Raw genomic sequence first — 17,827 nt, forward strand, 5'->3', positions numbered from 1 at the left:
AAGTGAAAAAAAAAACATATATATGTATATAAGTCGCTCCTGAGTATAAGTCGCCCCCCCTACCCAAACTATGAAAAAAAAAACCCGACTTATAGTTCGAAAATTACAGTACTCTAAAATGTTGAGTGTTTTGATTATTTCTCTGAGTTTTTGCATTTGGTCTTTATTTCTCAAGATCAAAGCACTGCTACTTGAACAGAATAACACAAGTAGAATTAATGTGCATTGGATGCAGAGTGCTAATGGACAACTTACAGTAAAGTCATTCATCTGCTCTATTTCACAAGTAATATAAATGCTTTCTAATTAACTAATAAGTTGTAGGACAAAGTAATTTAGCTCAATTGATTATTTTCAAGTACATTACATATGATTTACTGTACATCTCCAAATTACATTTTCAAATAATTGCTTTGGCATCTGCTTGAGCACAACATTAAACATGATTATCTTTCACAAGGGGCTGTCCTGGTGCTGCAACAGTTGTCATGATAAAACATAATCCAGTTTTTATTGATCAAAAGCATCCTGTTATGTGCAACTGGTGTTGAGTTGCCAAGTCGCTACATTGTATCCTTGACTTATTATTTAAAAAAAAAAATGGATAAAAATGTATGATTCTCAAAATCAATACTGAACAAAAATTTGGGGGAGTAATAAAAACCAGCAAATTAATTTTCTTTGATTTTCATTTAATTTTGGTTCAAACAGCATCCAACCCCCACGCGAGAAATATTTTTTTTAGTATGCCCACTGGCGGAGCTCAAGGGAAGGCTGCAGGGGCATATGCTTGAAACACCCCTGGTGCCAAGCCAGATAGTGATTGACTTTTGGGTAGTTTGCAATTCTTCCAGAATTGTTTTTTCAACATTTACCCCCACCCTTGAAAGATTGTCAGCATTGTCTGAAGAATATATTTTGGTTTGTATTTTTTTTTCTTTGGCGGACCGCCTGAGATATCATTGGCCTCCCATGCCCCACATAAAAAGGAAAAACAAAAAACCTGGTTCTGCCAGTGAGCAGGGCACATGAAATAATCAGCCTGTAAGGGAAAACAAAACAATCGCTGCCACATTAAACAATAAGCAACAGTGACACCAACACCACTGATGTTAACGTGGGAAAATGTGTGTGTGGGGTGGCTTGAGAGCACTTAAAGTAGCCAGGTAGCAGTTGCCAGCAGTCAGAGAACAATGGAGAAAAAACATTTCATGTTCACCATGGTATATTTTTTTTGACAAATGTTGGTCAAATTCTTTAACTATACACCCAATTAAAAACCTTTGACTTGAGCTGTTTACATTAGGACGTGCCATAGCTGCCTTTTCCTTTGTCTAGCTCGTAGCTTGATGACTAGATTTTAATTGTAGCCAAAACCCAAAGCGAATTTAAATTGCAATCAGAAAAAAAGACTGACAGACCACATGAAATTAGCATTAATTGATACATTTTGTGACCACATGCTCCATGGGGGTTTGAATCTTCCTGTGTGGACTTTGCATGTTGTCCCTCTGCGTCTGTGTTTTTCTTTTTTTTTTCATGAGTTCTTGAGTTTTATTTCACTTAAAAAAACACGTGCTTTTTAGTTCATATGAATACACTAAATTGCCCTTAAGTGTCAAGGTGAGGGTGAAACTGTTGGCTCTCTAGAAGCCAGTTCAGGTTTTTTGTGGCCTCTAGCCAGAAGTCAGCTGGCCTATGCTCCAGCACACCCACAACCTAAGTGAGGAAAAGCAGTATCAAAGATGGATGACTGATTTTGGCAGAAATAACTGTCAGTTAGAATCTGAATCAGAATCAAATTAGCTTTATTGTCATTGTACCACAGGGGGCAACGAAGTGGAAGGGAGACAACCCATCTAAGAGACAGAAAAACAATGACCAACCAGGGGATACAGAACGGGTCGCACCGTTTTTGCAGATGAAAAAGTGTAAAATAACATAAAGGAAGGGGAGGGAGAAAAAGCCAGACTGAGATCCCGTAAAGGCAACAAAGAAGGAAAAAAACTCGGTAAATAGGCACACACTAACACAACACATAGCACATGTGGAGGTGGGCTGGAGAGTGTTGGCGCGGCCTTCCAGCCCAGATGCCGTTACCAGATTGGCAGGTGCAATTAACACGTAATTGGTAAACTGCATAAAAATAATTTGACCTGACCACTGATATACATCAAAGGAGAAATTATTTAATAAATGATGCTTTGTATCTGTGCAACATTTTTGCTTCATCTGGAGGCTTTGTGTGACTCTGCTATGTTTTTGGAAAGAGTCGCGGTATACTTTTGCGGTGTTGGAGTAATGCGAGCAAGATGAAAGAGAGGAAGATGGAAGCTCAAGGCCAGAGAATAACTCAGACTCTGTTACACATCAAAGACAAAGCTCGGGATACAATCGCCGCTTTAAGGCTGCAAAAGCCCAACTTTATTAATTAAAATGCTGTCTGTTGCAAAGCACAAGTCTGGTGAATCACACTCTTCCCTGCAGCGGCACTGATTATAAAAAGGCAGGATTTGAAAAGCAGACAGGAACCACTTATGGATAGCTGTGACGTGTGGCATCCATTTGTTGCGTTCAGTCACACAACAGGTGTGGATCTCACCACATTATTAGATATACCAACAAAAGGCATGAATAGAGGTGGGAGCATGTGATGAGGATGAGACGGAAGCGGCAGATAACCAGTGCAAGGGGCCGTCCTTCAGACGACATCCCATATAGACGCTGCGTGTATGCGACATGTAGTGCATGCATAAACATGCACACACACATTGACTGACAGCTCCCCCTCAGTCAAACATCTGTGATGACAGCAGCTGTGGTAATGGCTCTTCACCTGTGCCAAGATAAGTGTGCCCGGTCCTCTTTTTACCCATCCTCCTGTGTACAATGCACTGGACCGTTTCCCATCTTCCCCCATTATTTCCCTAATTGAAGCGCAAGCAGATTGACTACACAGCACAGCCAGTAGCGGTGAAAGGAAAGCGACATCGACAGTCAAATCATGGGATTATTTTTCCAGTGTTGTCATCCAGGTGTGTAGAGGTGTGGAGACAAGCCTGGGTAAAAATATGGGGTGGATGAAGAGATGATAAACGGCTCTCGTTAGCGAGGTAATTTGTCTATCTTTTTCTGACGGGGCTCCAGATGTCGTTCCGTCCCTCCACTCTCTCCACGCCTTCCTCAGCCAGATGGAAGAAGTGAGGTGGGTGGGAGGAGGTAAAGGAGGGACAGAAATAGCCCCAAGGACAGGTAGGAGAGGCATCATTGTAGAGTCAATGAGCGGAATTAGCCCTGTGTAACACCAAAGTTGAAGAAGCAATGTCCAACTCAGATTGATCAGTTGAATATTTTGTTCACTCATGGATGAATGAATCGGTTTTTCTATTGCTATTTATTATTTCAAATTAATTGCATAAAATGCACGAAACATTCCTGATGATTCAGTTACTGGTTTGGTTGGTTGAATGTCAGAAAATAGGCAAAAATGTGGATCGTTATTCGCCAAAGTAAAAGCAAATATTTACAAATTTTTATTCAACACAAGGACGAAAATCACAAATCAGTCAGACTAAAGAAATCAGATATTGACTGTTGATAAGCAGAAATTTTAAACTAAACAAGGTATCTATGTAAATGCTTCACCGATTTACAAAATAACTATTGTTGTATTTGACAATCATTAAGGTGTCAATTAATCAATGAAACAAAGTCAAAAGTATCAACACCCGGGTGCTAAAGCTAAAGAAGCTAAAGCCTGAGAAATCCATGTTTCCTCCTTCATAGTGCATATAGTTGTCATACTGATATGATCACCACTCTAGACTTAACAATTGAATGTCATGGAGGAAGAAATACATACAGATGGCAAAGGAGGCGGCTGAAAGATGGCAACGATCTGATTGTTAAGAGAATCGCGTGAGCCCATTGCCAAGCTTTTGTTCTCATAACACAAACCAATTTTCACTGACCTTTCTTGGAAATGTAGCGGGCAGAAATGGCTGAGTAAAGGATGCCCCACAGCATAATTGCTAAAGAGATTAAAGTTCCCTTAATTGCTTTTGGCCAACTATAGCTTTTTTTGGGGGGGGGTATTTTTTGCAACCATCCATCCATTATCCGTACCACTTGTCCCCACGGGTGTCGGGGGCGTACTGGAACCTATCCCAGCAGTCATCAGGCAGTAGGCGGGGGACACCCTGAACTGGTTGCCAGCAATACGGGGGCACACAAAGACGAACAACCACCCACACTTACGGCAATATGGAGTGCTCAATCGGCCTACCAAGCATGTTTTTGAGATGTGTGAGGAAACCGGAGTACCCGGAGAAAACCCACTCAGGCACGGGGAGAACATGCAAACTCCACACAGGGAAGGCCGGAGGTGGAATCAAACCCACAACCTCTGAACTGTGACGTGCTAACCAGTGCGCCACAGTGCCGCTTTTGTAACTAAAGTGGTTAAAGTGGAAAATATTAATAACTAACCCATAAAATACGAGTTCAGGCTAATCTAATCATTAGCATACAAGCGTACGTAAAGCAGGATTGTGGCGCTGCACTCACACTCACGCACGTACGAACACTGACACACAAAGGCGTGCACATGCACGCACACACAAGCAGATTTACCACAATATGTTGTCACCAACAACCTGATTAGAGGCTTTGTAATATATGCAAATCAATATATCTCAAACGTCAATAGAAGGGTGTGATTGATTTTGGGGGAGGATCAATTGCTTTTTTACATACGTAAAGGTTGCCTATTCCCTCTTTACCTTTTCATTTCTTTTTCCTGTCTTTCTTCATCCATTCATATTCGCAAATTATGCTCCATTGATTTCTTTCATTTGTTTCATAAAAATCAGCTTTTGTGGACTGTCTGTCACTGCCTCTCCTTTCTTCAAGTTGACCTTATGACCTGCAGAGCCATCACCTTCTCCGCCTGCCTTTACATCACTCTGACACATACCCTCCCATCTATTCCCCCATGTACAGTGCAGTGTTTGCTTTGCCATTGTTTATTCATTTTTTTTCTCAGTTTGCACTGACGAGATTGACCGGAAGTACACGTGCAAACACACGCTTGCCTTTGTGCGTGCACACACACATAAACACACGCAAATACACACATACACATGCGCAGACACATGCCTTTATACTAGAAGACAAAGCTGGTCCTTCCTCTGGGGTGCAGTTAATGCAGAGCTGGTGATCGATGCCAGTTCTGGTTTCCATGACACTCTAAGCTTGGCCAGTTTGGGCTATTGGATAGAGGAGAGACATTCTCTGGCTCCTCCTCTATCAGATATATCTCTATAAAGCCATGATGGCACCCGTATTGATTAATGCACCTCACATTGATGAGACTGTCCAAGTGCTCTGTTTCATAATACTGTGCTATGTTTCACAATACAATATTGCACTTGAAGCTTTTTTCTTGTGAAATTTATACATCTACAAAATATACAAATGTATTTTACTGATTATAATTGGCAGACATAGAGGCAGGACTCATATGGTGACTCTGCGGGACCCAAGGGCAACTCATTACAGATAAGCTACTGCTGTAATATGATGCACATCAATTTCTCTATTTAAAATGAATGCCTATTAAAGAAAATATATTTTGGGATACGAAATAGTCAAAGTCACAAACAGACAAACGAAAAGCATGCACACTCACATTCATGCCAATGAACAATTTTGGATTGTCAATGGATCTAAGATGACTTTTGGCAAGAGAAGTGGGGTAGACCCTGTACTGATTGCCAGCCAATTAATTGCAGGGCTCAGTAAGTAGACTAATAGGTATTGACAGTCACATTCCAACCAATGGCCATTTTTATTCATACAATCCTGACACTTTCTTCAAGGTTTAGCTGACTTTTCACCTTTCTCCTTTCTTCTGTAAAGAAGAAAACTAATGAAAAACGGAACAAACAAAGGTGATCCATTGTAACCTCACAGGTTTCTGCTTTCATTATTATTTACTATTCATCATTCTTCTTCTTATTATTATTATATCTGTAAAAGAAAAGGCCAAAGGCTACAATTTCTATTCGTCAATCAAGAGAAAATACATGATTATCGTTGTGTTACAGTGTCTCTGGTTGACTATTTAATTAGTGGTGATAATAACGTGAGTTTTTTTTAGTGGATTAGCGGAACTCGGTGGCCTCATTCTCGTGTTGTTGATTGATTGAGCTACAAATATGGCAAGACATAATTACTCTATATTTTCAGCTGTCTCTAAATAGAATTTATTAGATTTGTCTTTGTCCTTGATTTCCAAACCTTTGGAGAGTAGAATGATTTCTCTTTGTCCCTCTTTTGTCTCTCTGGTGTACAGGACAGCCTGATTGTGTCCACGTGTCCCAAGGTTCTGGCTATTTAAAGAGTGGCCCTTGTTGGGTCTTACCCATATATAGAGTGATTCTACCATAGATGAGGGTCCTAACTCAAGTTGCGTCATCCCATTCAAGTGAGAAGAAAAGAGAAAGTGTTTGCTTTGAAGAATTTAAACATAAATGCATAAGTCATAAAGAGCATACATTTGTCATCATATTTAGGATGAGTTTAATTTGAGCTCAATTGCTCAAACTGCATGGGTTGATTTGTCATGCCGTACCTTGTGATTTTCAATATGGGTTCTGGTCCGAGAGGCAGTAAACCAATTTAACAATTTAAAAGTATCTCTTGCCCGACATCCAGCGAGACTGATTGTTTTGCATTTATTCTCAAAGCTTGTCAGTCAATGTCTCATTTCTCACTGTGTGAGCAGTTTTTATTTGCCCTTCCAAATAGTCCCTGTGAGATTTTTTTAACACTCAAGCACAATGTGTTGTTGATTTGTGTAAATACTGTTACTCTACAACAATGTTTGGATGTCTGCAACCTCAAACGGGCCAACTACATTACATCCTGTCAGTCATCACCATGTGTTTTGTCTAACTTTTACCATTCGCCTTTCTCTCCTTCCATCCCCCAGGTCGCCCAATGCCTCCAACCTCTTCCTCTTCCCTGCTCCCTCCGTCACATCCGTCCTCCTCGTCCGCCCCACACCACCCCTCCCCTGGCCCATCTCCACCCATCAGGGAGTGTCAGGTTCCCCTTCTGGAGAAAAACTCCACCCATTCTCACCTGGAGCCCCACCCAGATGACTCATACTTACTCCGAGCCCAGCCGTCTGTCACTGGTAAGAAACCTACCAACTCATCCGCCCTTTCATTCTTTTATTACCATGTTCATGCCATCCATCAAGGTTATGTGTTAGGTCATTATGTTTGTTCTGTTTTAGATGTTGCATGATCAGTGCCTTCATATTGTGTATTTAACATGACTTTACCCTGTACAATAATCTCAAAACCCAAAGCAATGACTATTTTATTATATAGAAACGATAAATGGTCCATTAAAAGTTCTATTTAGATTAAGATTTCGATCTTTGACATTTGAATCATAATGGGATGCCCAATTTCCACCTGTTTCTTTAAAAAACTGAATTAGGTAAAAGCAACTACTTTTCCTGGCAGTGAGGAGCTACATACATATACAGCCATATGCACCCCTGATCATTTTTCTGATTTTCCTTTATAAATCATTGGTTTTTCGGATCAGCAATTTCAGTTAAATATATCATATAGCAGACAAACACAGTGATATTTGAGAAGTAAAATGAAGGTTATAGGGTTTACAGAAAGTGTGCAATCATTACTTGAACAAAAGTAGGCAGGTGCATAAATTTGGGCACCCCAACAGAAAAATCCTCCTTTTGCAGAAATAACAGCCTCTAAACGCTTCCTATAGCTTCCAATGAGAGTCTGGATTCTGGTTGAAGGTATTTTGACCATTCTTCTTTACAAAACATCTCCAGTTACGGGTATTTAAGGTGGCCAGTTGCAAGTTGTTCTCCTCCTTGCATCTTCTCTAAAGAGTGGCAACATGGGAGCCTCATAACAACTGACAAATGACCTGAAAGCAAAGATTGTTCAAAGTTATAGTTTAGGGGAAGGATACAAAAAGCTAGCTCAGAGATTTCAGCTGTCAGTTTGCACTGAGGAACATAGTGAGGAAATGGAATACCACAGGCACAGTTCTAGTTAGGGCCTGGAGTGGCAGGCCAAGAAGAATCTCAGATAAGCAGAGGCGAAGGATGGTGAGAACAGTCAAAGTCAACCCACAGACCAGCTCCAAAGACGTACAACATTATCTTCATGCAGATCGTGACACTGTGCATCGTTCAACTATTCAGTGCACTTTGTACAAGGAGATGCTGTATAGGAGAATAATGCGGCAGAAGCGTTTTCTGCGCACATGCTACAAACAGAGTCGCTTGAGGTATGCTAAAGCACATTTAGAAAAGCCAGCTTCATTTTAGGTGCTGTGGACTGATGGAACTAAATTTGTGTTATTTGGATATAAAAAGTGGCGGTATCCATGGGGGAAGAAGCACACAGCATTCCATGACAAACACTTGCTACCCACACTCAAATTTGGTGGTGGTTCCATCATGCTGTGGGGCTGTGTGGCCAGTGGAGGTACTGGCAATCTTGTTAAAGTTGAAGGTCACATGAATTCAGCAGATTCTTGCGAACGATGTTCAAGAATCAGTGACAAAGTTGAAGTTGCGTAGGAGCTCAAATTCTACCATGGCATTCATCCAGAGGAACAAGTACAACGTTCTGGAATGGCCATCTCAGTCCCCAGACCTGAATATTATTGAAAATCTGTGGTGTGATTTAAAGCGGGCTGTCCATGCTCGGAAACCGTCAAAGCTGACTGAACTGGAGATATTTTGTCAACCAGAATCCAGACTCTCATTGGAAGCTATAGGAAGTGTTTAGAGGCTGTTATTTCTGCAAAAGGAGGATCTACTAAATATTGATGTCATTTGTCTGTTGGGGTGCCCACATTTATGCACCTGCCTACTTTTGTTTAGGTAATGATTGCACACTTTCAGTAAATCATATAAACTTCATAAACTTTCATTTGTACAGTACTTATATATGTATACTTATGTATACGGGTATATCGGGTGGATTGCCATTATTAATGCTGCACAAAGTAAATTGTAAGGTAGTGATGAATTAAAAAAAGCAGGAGACTGTTACAAAAGAAAAGTAAATTAGTTTCCCCAACGCCGTGTGACCTCTGTCATCACTCCAAATCCTCTTGGTGGTAGTTACAAGCCTCGTGTGCTGGTATCAGCACGTTGCAGCCATTTATTTTCTAATATGTACACACACAACTGCAATGAGGTGCATCAGCATAGACATTTGTCTCAACAATTAGTTACCGTGTGCCAACTATATCTATCTTAGTGTCCCCCTGTCTCTCCACCCTTGTTTCTCCTCTCCTCTGTGCCTCTGCACTTGTAATCACCAGATATATTTAGCGGAGGTCTGATGGGAGGGAAAGGGAAAGTCCTAATGTGATTTTTGGTGGAATACAATCTATTGTTAATGGCGTTAGGCTCTCCTTTGATCCAGTATAAATCTTCATTAGGGAAGGCCTGGGTCCCAGGTTCAAGAGGAACGTGATTAGGAGGCTTTTAAAATGACGTTACATCAGCCTTCTAATTGGTTTACTGTTTGCTGGGGCAACATCAATCATTAGCCCGGTAACCGTGCGGCAAATAAATTCACTCTGCTACTGACACCCTAATGGCAGACTCTGGCAAAGAGGGAAAGCGAGGCTCAAAGGCACACACGCTCAATCTCTTGCTCTTGTTCGGAGGCAATACACCCACCCACTTTGTGTTCTACGGGCCTATTTCAAATCTCAGCTGAGTTTATAAACACAGAGGCGGCAAACGAGGGTGACAAACTTATGAAGCTACTTCCATGAAAGCATCAAAAGTCTGAATAAACGAAAAAAGTGACAAACTAAAATCAGATTTACAGTAACCAAAATGTAATGGAGGTACAAGAGAAAACGGAACAAAGATTAGGGGCCAATGTAGGTAACAAAGGCTATCCTGGGAGCTCCTCACCGAGTGGGGAGGACAATACAGTAATTTGAAAATCCGCCAATCTAATGACTGCAGCGAGAGTCATTGGCCCTCGGGGTCTATAATGTATTCTAAATGAGTTTAGAGTGGCAGCCTGGCACTTTCCTGGCATGTTGGAGGGCATGTAAATGGTGGCAATTAAATAAAACACCCCACATGTGACCACATGTCTGTCTGCATGAATGACGGCCTGTGTGACCATATTGGATGTGGTCGTGTAGAGAGTGGACGCTGAGAAGGAAATGAGCACGACCAAGCCAAGCAGAAACTGACCACTGCGAGATAATCCTGCAGGAAGCTGCATGCTGTTTGAGTGTGTGTATGTGTGTGTATGTGTGTGTGCATGCGTGCGTGCGTGCGTGTGTTCTGTGTTGGCAAAGTCGTCTGCCATTACCAAAGCTAACAGGTGGACAGACATGACTTGTGTTTTTTAGTCAGGCATGACAGTTGAATGGAACGGAACACTATTGCTGTGGATTGGCAGGGAATTGGGTTTGCGACTGTTTATATGGGAATAATATCTAGCTCAGAGCACCTGTCTGGGAACATTTCCCCAGAACGCCAGGAGAGCTGAGACGGCCAAACGGAGCATAGCAGATCACTCCTGGAAAGAGCTAACGTTAGCGCTGTCTCTAGCCATTCATTATGCATGGGGGGAAGCTACGCTATTTTTAGTGCCAAAGTGACTAGCCTTCGGCTGCCTGGGAAGTCACCTTAAGTCACTGCTAATGTGATAAATTTTTAATTGCTCTGTTGAAACAAATCTACAGAAACAAAGGAAAACCAAAGACATGTTCGTTTATTGTGCATGAGTGTTGTCTTTTCTAATAGCGTTTATGTAAGGGTGACATTTGTGTAACAGCATGCGTTTATTTATATGCAAATGTCTGAGTGTGGGTGAAATACACACTTGCATTTGTGCTCATAGTTGGTTTTTGGCTGAATGTGATGACTCTCCTCTCGCGGGTTATTGCCTCCTAATTAGACAGAGATGACTAGCCAAGGCAGAGGCGGTGTGTGTGCGTGTGTGTGTGCGTGTGTGTGTGTGTGTGTGTGTGTGTGTATGTGTGTATGTACGCGTGTGTGTGTGTGTGTGTGTGTGTGTGCGCGTACATGCGTGCGTGCGGCGTGTGTGTGACAATTACTTTAATGACAATTGGCAAAGGTTGAATAATTTTCCGATGGTCACCATGCATCACATTTTTATCTGGGCGGCAGCCGTGACCTGTTCCAAAGCAAAGGTTCTAATGAATGCGTTACAAACACAATTGGAATTCATATTACTTTGTTCAGACCGTGAGGTTTTGTGTGACTGAGATCCTTGATAAGAGTCTGTACAAGTTCAGGGGCATTCACCTTAAGTAATTAACTTTCTCGTTCTGTCTTTCTGTGACTGTATGTATGTATTCTAAAGGTGTGTGTGTTTGCATGAGATGCATGTTTCACCTCGAGCTCTCCTTCCCACTAGTCTGAGTAGAATGACAAATAGGCAGGGTGTAATTTGTTCAGACAAAAGACCCCAACCAAGAACACCTGGAAATATGTTGTAAGACATAAATCGCATAGCAATAAGTTCTGGTGAAATTGGATAAAAACAAAATATGACTTTTCCCTTAAAGCAAGGATTAAAACAAGATGTGACAAATGTGGTAAAGAGATGGAGAAATGCAGTGAAATGCAGTATAGAGAGAGGGTAGGCAATGACGAGAAGGGGGCGGCAAAGCCTTGCAATGATCCCACTTAACTGCTGAATAGACATTTCTGCCCTACACATGCACGCACGCACATGAACACACAAATCCTACCCAGTAACCTTTCTTCGTGTACCACAAAAAATGTCAATAAACACTTTGCCCATCCAGGGCTGCGAAACAAACTCCTTCAACCGGTTGCTGCTGCCAGCTGGCAACACACAAGCACAGAAGACGGTGTTCTTTACAAGGGAGGCAGGTTAGCAGGCTGATGTTCCTCCGCTGAATGAGTGTCCTTTGAATTGGGGCGTATAATGAACTTCCAGGGATTAGCTCGAGCCGAACTCTGGAGTTTACGCCGACTGTCCCCTTTGGTGGGCGCCGGGGACGTGGTGGGAATAAAATGGGTCAATCCACAGAGCAGTCAGAGGAGCTCTGAGCTATTGTTGAGACTGAAAGCCCATCAGGATTGTTGAAAAAATATGTCAACAATTGCTGTTTACCCATGCAGTGGAAGAGAGAAAGCGGAAACAAAGACAGATAAGAGAAGAATAAAAGGAGAGCTCGCTGCTCCTTAATTGCCGTGTTTATCCACCACATGTTTTGTCTTCTGTCAGCCTGCCTTTCTGGTAAAAACAACCTATTAGCGTACCTGCCGCTTGTACTTAAGTAAGTGGAATTCAAATTTATCAGTCTGCTATCTTTATTTTATCTGACCCATTTACTCCAAGCTGTGCAGTGTCTCTGCTCCGTGGCGAATCTGGTTATGTGTTCTCTCTTCGGCAGTTCTGTATAAGCGACGGATAAGAAATAGAAATGAGTTTTCATTTGCTTTGTCACACATGCCTTATGTTATCTCAGCCCCATAGTTATAGATTAGGAGTCCATGAATTTCTTTCAAATGAATTCTCCTTTGTGTCGAAGTTAGTAAATAAACAAACAAACCTCTGATTGTAAAACGCCGGATAAAGGCTGCTTATAAGAAGGTAATAAAGTAATCTGATAGATTTAGGTTTTTTTTTGTCTTTTCTCACGAGTAGTTCATCAGACTTGACCGATTAATCGGATCGTTGATTTAATGCGCTTGGAGTTGAAAAAAAATATTTTAATTTGGCAAGCTAAATCAGCCAATTGTTGCTGTTTGTTGTTTTCTTTTGTTTGTTTTACGTATTAACGCATTGCAACGTAACACAAGTATACTGATATTCAAACGTCTTCTATAAAATTCATCATAAATCCGCCAATTTTTGCATTTTTCTTTTTTTCTATAAAAATAAACCAATACTAAAAATGAAGTATCCGGAAAATGTACTAACTGTGAGATATAGCTTCATTGTTGTGAGCAAAGAACCAAACAAAAACCAATTATGTTATACATTATATGTTAAATTTATCAGACAATTAATACTTAATCTTATTTTTTTTCAGCCAAATAATTGAATCAGTACAGTACAGAATCTATACCGTATTAAAAGAAAAAAAGCCTCCGATAAATTTTGCCCCCCTCCTATTTTCACTTTAAAAAGGCTTTGTGATTTTTATAAAGAATGTATAAGGGTATTTAATGTAACAGGTTGTGTTGTCAGTCGTAAAAGTAAGATTGCTCTGTGTTGTCTTAAAATCTCCATGTGCTATGAGTATTATTTAAACTTGGAACGTTAACTGCAGCCCTGCCAAATATACTCCCCTCCAGACTAGATTTGCCAACAATATTCATCCATCTATCTATTTTCCAGTCAATCGGAGGGAACATAGAAACAAAAAAGCATTGACATCCATGGCCAATTATTCTTCACTTAACCTACGAGGCATGTTTTGTATAAAAGCTAGTGTACGTCGTGAAAAAGGTTGCAAGCAGGGTAGAACATGCAAACGTCACAAAGAAATACGAGTTGAACGTGGAACCTCTCAACTGTATAAAAAACTTACCGTTGTTCCGCTGTTCTGCTGCAATATTTATGTAAATTTAGAATTTAGATTCCAAAAATATGCTCTATATTGCAGGACGCTTTGCCGCCCCCTTCAGGCGTATAGGCTGGCAAATGTATTACTCTGATTTTTGTATTGCAAGGACTTTTTGTCCATGCCTACACATCTTTTTTTTGTTTTGTTTGAATAAATGTAGGATGCAGGTGGTCCTATTTCCCATTTATAGAGCTGTTACAAAGAGGCAAAGTCACCAAATTTACTCATGAAAGGTTTTTCACAAACAAGCTTTCTCTCTGAGTGCTTTTAAAACTCGGTAAAGAACATCCTCAGCAACAAATGACCAGACAAAGTAGGACAAGCAGAAGACAAGAGACATCTACCTACTTTACTATCAATTGGCACTCTCAGCATATATGATGCAAGAGTTAATCGCAAATTGTCTTCCAGGTGCTCAGTTGTGGCTATGTTTGCAAAAGTCAATGTCTGTAACTGCGGGTGCGTGCCTTTTCTCCCAAGAGCATTTCAGCACGTGCAAACAGATGTTTTATGTCTCAATTGTTAGGAATAGGTCAGACCTTCTCCATCTTCCTAGTGTCTCCTTCTCATCTTGTCTCCTTTCATGAGCATCTGTTCCTCAGCAGCATGTGGGTGGCACCTACATCCCTGTGGTGGTGGAAGCAGGTCACCTTCCAAGCATCTGGAAATACAAGAGAGCTCGCTGCCTTGAATCTAATCTAAATGCTCATCCAGCAAGAATTATGAATTGCAAATGTCAAAGGAGAGAAGCACCCCATTTATATCTCCTCTTCTTTGGTCTTCTTTCCACATCAAATTCCAGAGATGATCAATAAAGGAAGCCGATCTATGATATGTGTTACAAAAGCTTTCTTTGATGCCACTTCAAGGTTCATCTACTGTATGAACCTTTTTACTTCTTTTCATGTCTACCAGGAAGGTAACGTGCAAACAGACTCGTTATAATGTTTTCTCCAATTAGATCACGAGAATGAAACAATGTGTGTGGAAAGTTCAAAGTCAATTGATGCAATAATCTTGTCATGTCTGTACATCATAGATGAGTATTTGCTGTGAAGGAATTTTCCACTGTTGATATGACTTTGCTTATGCCTTATCTGTGAGCATCCGTGTGCATGCGTGTCTGTGTGTGTCCGTGTGCACAAATAAGAATGCAAATGCTGCAACTTTGTGGAGCTTACTCTCACGGTGGTTTATTGATTTATATGCACAAACACACGTAAGCACAAGCTCTTGCTCATAATGCACACACAGAGCCTCAGACAGAAATGGGATGTGTGAATGGGTGTACTTGTCTGGGTCATCTGAGTTTGTTTTTCCAGCGCTCTCCCTCAACAGTCCATTAGCTCAGTACTGGAAGGGCCAATATTAGATTCTAGCTGACATGTTTCGCCCAAGTCAAAGAACAAGGATGGGGGGCATTCTATGCTGAGTGGGGTGTGTGTGTGTGTGTGTGTGTACATATATATATATAGACATATATCACCCCCTCACCTGCCCCCCCACAAACACACACACACACCTTATCTCTGCTGTAAGGTTAAAGAGCTGATTAAACACTGGACAAAGTCTATAAAGATAAAAGTGCTACAATGATTAGATTCATGTCTGTGTTGCTAAAAATTCCGTATGAATGAATTCTCATCCTTTCAAATGTGAATCCTACTCTTTTTAACATGCCTTTTACCATTTCACTTGTCTTCTTCCAGGGGTGTCCAACCACCACACCCAATCAAAACTACGGCCTCCGCTGCCCCCTCCACACAATCATCACACCTTGTCGCACCAGTCTGCAAACAGCCTAAACAGAAACACACTGAGAGGTGGCCGCAACCCCATTCATGCCCCAGCTCCAGGAACCGGGGATGGACCAACCACTCCTGAGTCTGTGCAGCTCCAAGACAGCTGGGTACTCAACAGCAATGTCCCACTAGAAACCAGGTCAGAGATCTTTTGTCTCCACCTCAATTTTTACAGTCTCAGTGTTTACCTGATCCTCATTTCCAGACTCATTAACAGTAAGTGAAGCCCTGTAGTCATGTAATAAGCGTAACGGAGACATTTGTTTCTTTGTGGGCCATTGTGGGATGGAAAGAGACCTTTCCCAGTCAATTTGTGCCATGCCTGACATTGCCAAAACAAAAGAATCACCCTACTTGGAGAACTTACCTTCAGCTCTGACTTGGAAGCACAGCACACTAACCGCTGAGCTAGAAGTCTGGTACGGCGCCCAGCTTCATTATCTTATAACTGCAATCAAAGTAACAACTGAGGCTGCCATCATTTTCGTATTCTGGCCCTTTCTTGCCCCCTCTAATCAAAACAAGGTGCCCTTCAACATGCACATTAATCTATTATTGATCAGCCGATGAATGTGCAACTAATAAATACATATAAGTCAACTTGGGGGAATGCAAGGGGGGGGGGGGGGGTCGTGAGCGCGGGAACCATGGACAGTACAACAATTTCCTTAAGTAAAACAAAATGCATAAATGATTAATGAATAAAAAGAAAATCCACAAAAATCTTTCAGCAATTTTTTTAACAAAATAAACATTAAGAAAAACATTTCTAAATTATTACGTGTAAATATATTGGACTTGAAAGTCAAATACAACTAAAGCTGCACAACTAACTGTACTGGATTTCAATTAGTTGAAGCCACTTTAACATGTTACACAGTTTAACATTGAATTCAGAGATACTGTCAAGTACCACTAGTGAGAGCTTCAGTTACTATGCTTTAAGGATAACTGTTTTAATAATTAACTGGACCAATGCAAGGAAAACAAAATACACATTCATCCAGCAACAACTACAATTAGTAGCTTGTCACACAGACATTTTTCAGAAGTAGACTTCTACTCCACTTTAAAAAATATATCGATCTGAATCCAGCCTCTTTGATTTCATGCAGCCCAGCACTTATCTTTCTCCAACCCCATCTGTGGACCCTGAAAAAAGAATGGTGTTTCGAATTTACTCAATTTTTTTTGATCAAGTGGTTGCATGAAATAAAATCATCCTTGCACTGTTTGGCTTCATCTGTCTTCCTATCGGTCAAGGAAGATCTTGGACTTCCTTAAGGAGAAACATAAAATTGCATGTTTTGATTTAATGAACTGCTTTTGTGCTCGGGTAGTTGCAGCTGAGTGACCGAACAGCTGCTGATGTACTGGTGGGTTGGAGTAAAATTGTCTGAAAGCACAGCTCATGAAAAATGCAGCCATTCAAATGGTCAAAGTGATGAGTTAGATTTTGAAATATTTGTTTTTGTTGCACATATGTGGATCGTGAAATACGTGGAAATGCCGCATTCATGTGTTGTTTGCTTAAACAAAGCTTAAACAGCATTGTTTTCAACGAGCACAGTTCTCTAATTGAGTTACTTTTATTTTATAGATTAAAAACAGAATGCAAATATACATGTTCCTACAAAGTAGCCCGTTAGATGAGCCACGCAGGACAGTCAGTCTATAATTTGCGGAACCATACGTTAAGCCAGACCATTCATGAAGTCCGACTAATGTTCTCTTCTGTGCTCAAGAGCCTTACTGCAGGGTGTTGCAGTTCATGAGTCATGTGATAAGACTGATGCTGCATATATGCTCACTTGCATGTGCATGTTTTCGAGCATTACCCCCGTAAGCTGTAGTTGTGTTTCTCCTGCTGAGCACAGGGGCTTCCAGCACTGATGCTTTTGGATATGTTCCCCAGTGTGCCGGCCCTTTGCAAAATTAATGAGGCCTAGCTATGTTTAATTCAGCTTCACTGATCGCAGCTTTATGCTCAGTCTGTACTCATGCATGTGTACATGTGGAAGACCTGGGCAGCTGTGGCTTTCAGAAGGGAGCATTTGCACTCCCATTAGTTATTTGCAGTCATTGTTGCCCTCGCAAATACAAAATTGTGATAACACATCAGGTACATTAGAAAATTCGAATACAGTATGGGCTTATTTTAAAATACCTCTTTTTTGCACCTGGCGCAGGTCTAGCTCAAAGTGCGGTTTAATTGTGGGAATAGATGAAGTGTTCTTGCTTTTTGTATATTGATAGACTTGTGCAGGTAGAAGAAGGTCGTTTGCGCTGTTGTGGAGGGAAACGCAACCAGTGGAAGCAGTATGTTGCAGTGCACTTTGGTCCGCCACCTCCAA

The 17,827-nt window shown here is 41.1% G+C and overlaps 1 protein-coding gene across 1 annotated transcript in view; it reads left to right on the forward strand.

The window, feature by feature from the left end:
• Positions 1 to 17,827, forward strand: part of tenm2a (teneurin transmembrane protein 2a) — a 110,643-nt gene that overhangs the window by 34,723 nt on the left and 58,093 nt on the right. The window contains exons 2-3 of the mRNA XM_061286237.1: positions 6,995 to 7,201; positions 15,381 to 15,612. Of these exons, the coding sequence (XP_061142221.1) occupies positions 6,995 to 7,201; positions 15,381 to 15,612 (439 nt within the window). The remainder of the gene's footprint in view (positions 1 to 6,994; positions 7,202 to 15,380; positions 15,613 to 17,827) is intronic.

This window comes from Syngnathus typhle, linkage group LG1 (assembly GCF_033458585.1).
Source record: "Syngnathus typhle isolate RoL2023-S1 ecotype Sweden linkage group LG1, RoL_Styp_1.0, whole genome shotgun sequence".
NCBI classification, from domain to species: Eukaryota; Metazoa; Chordata; class Actinopteri; order Syngnathiformes; family Syngnathidae; genus Syngnathus; species Syngnathus typhle.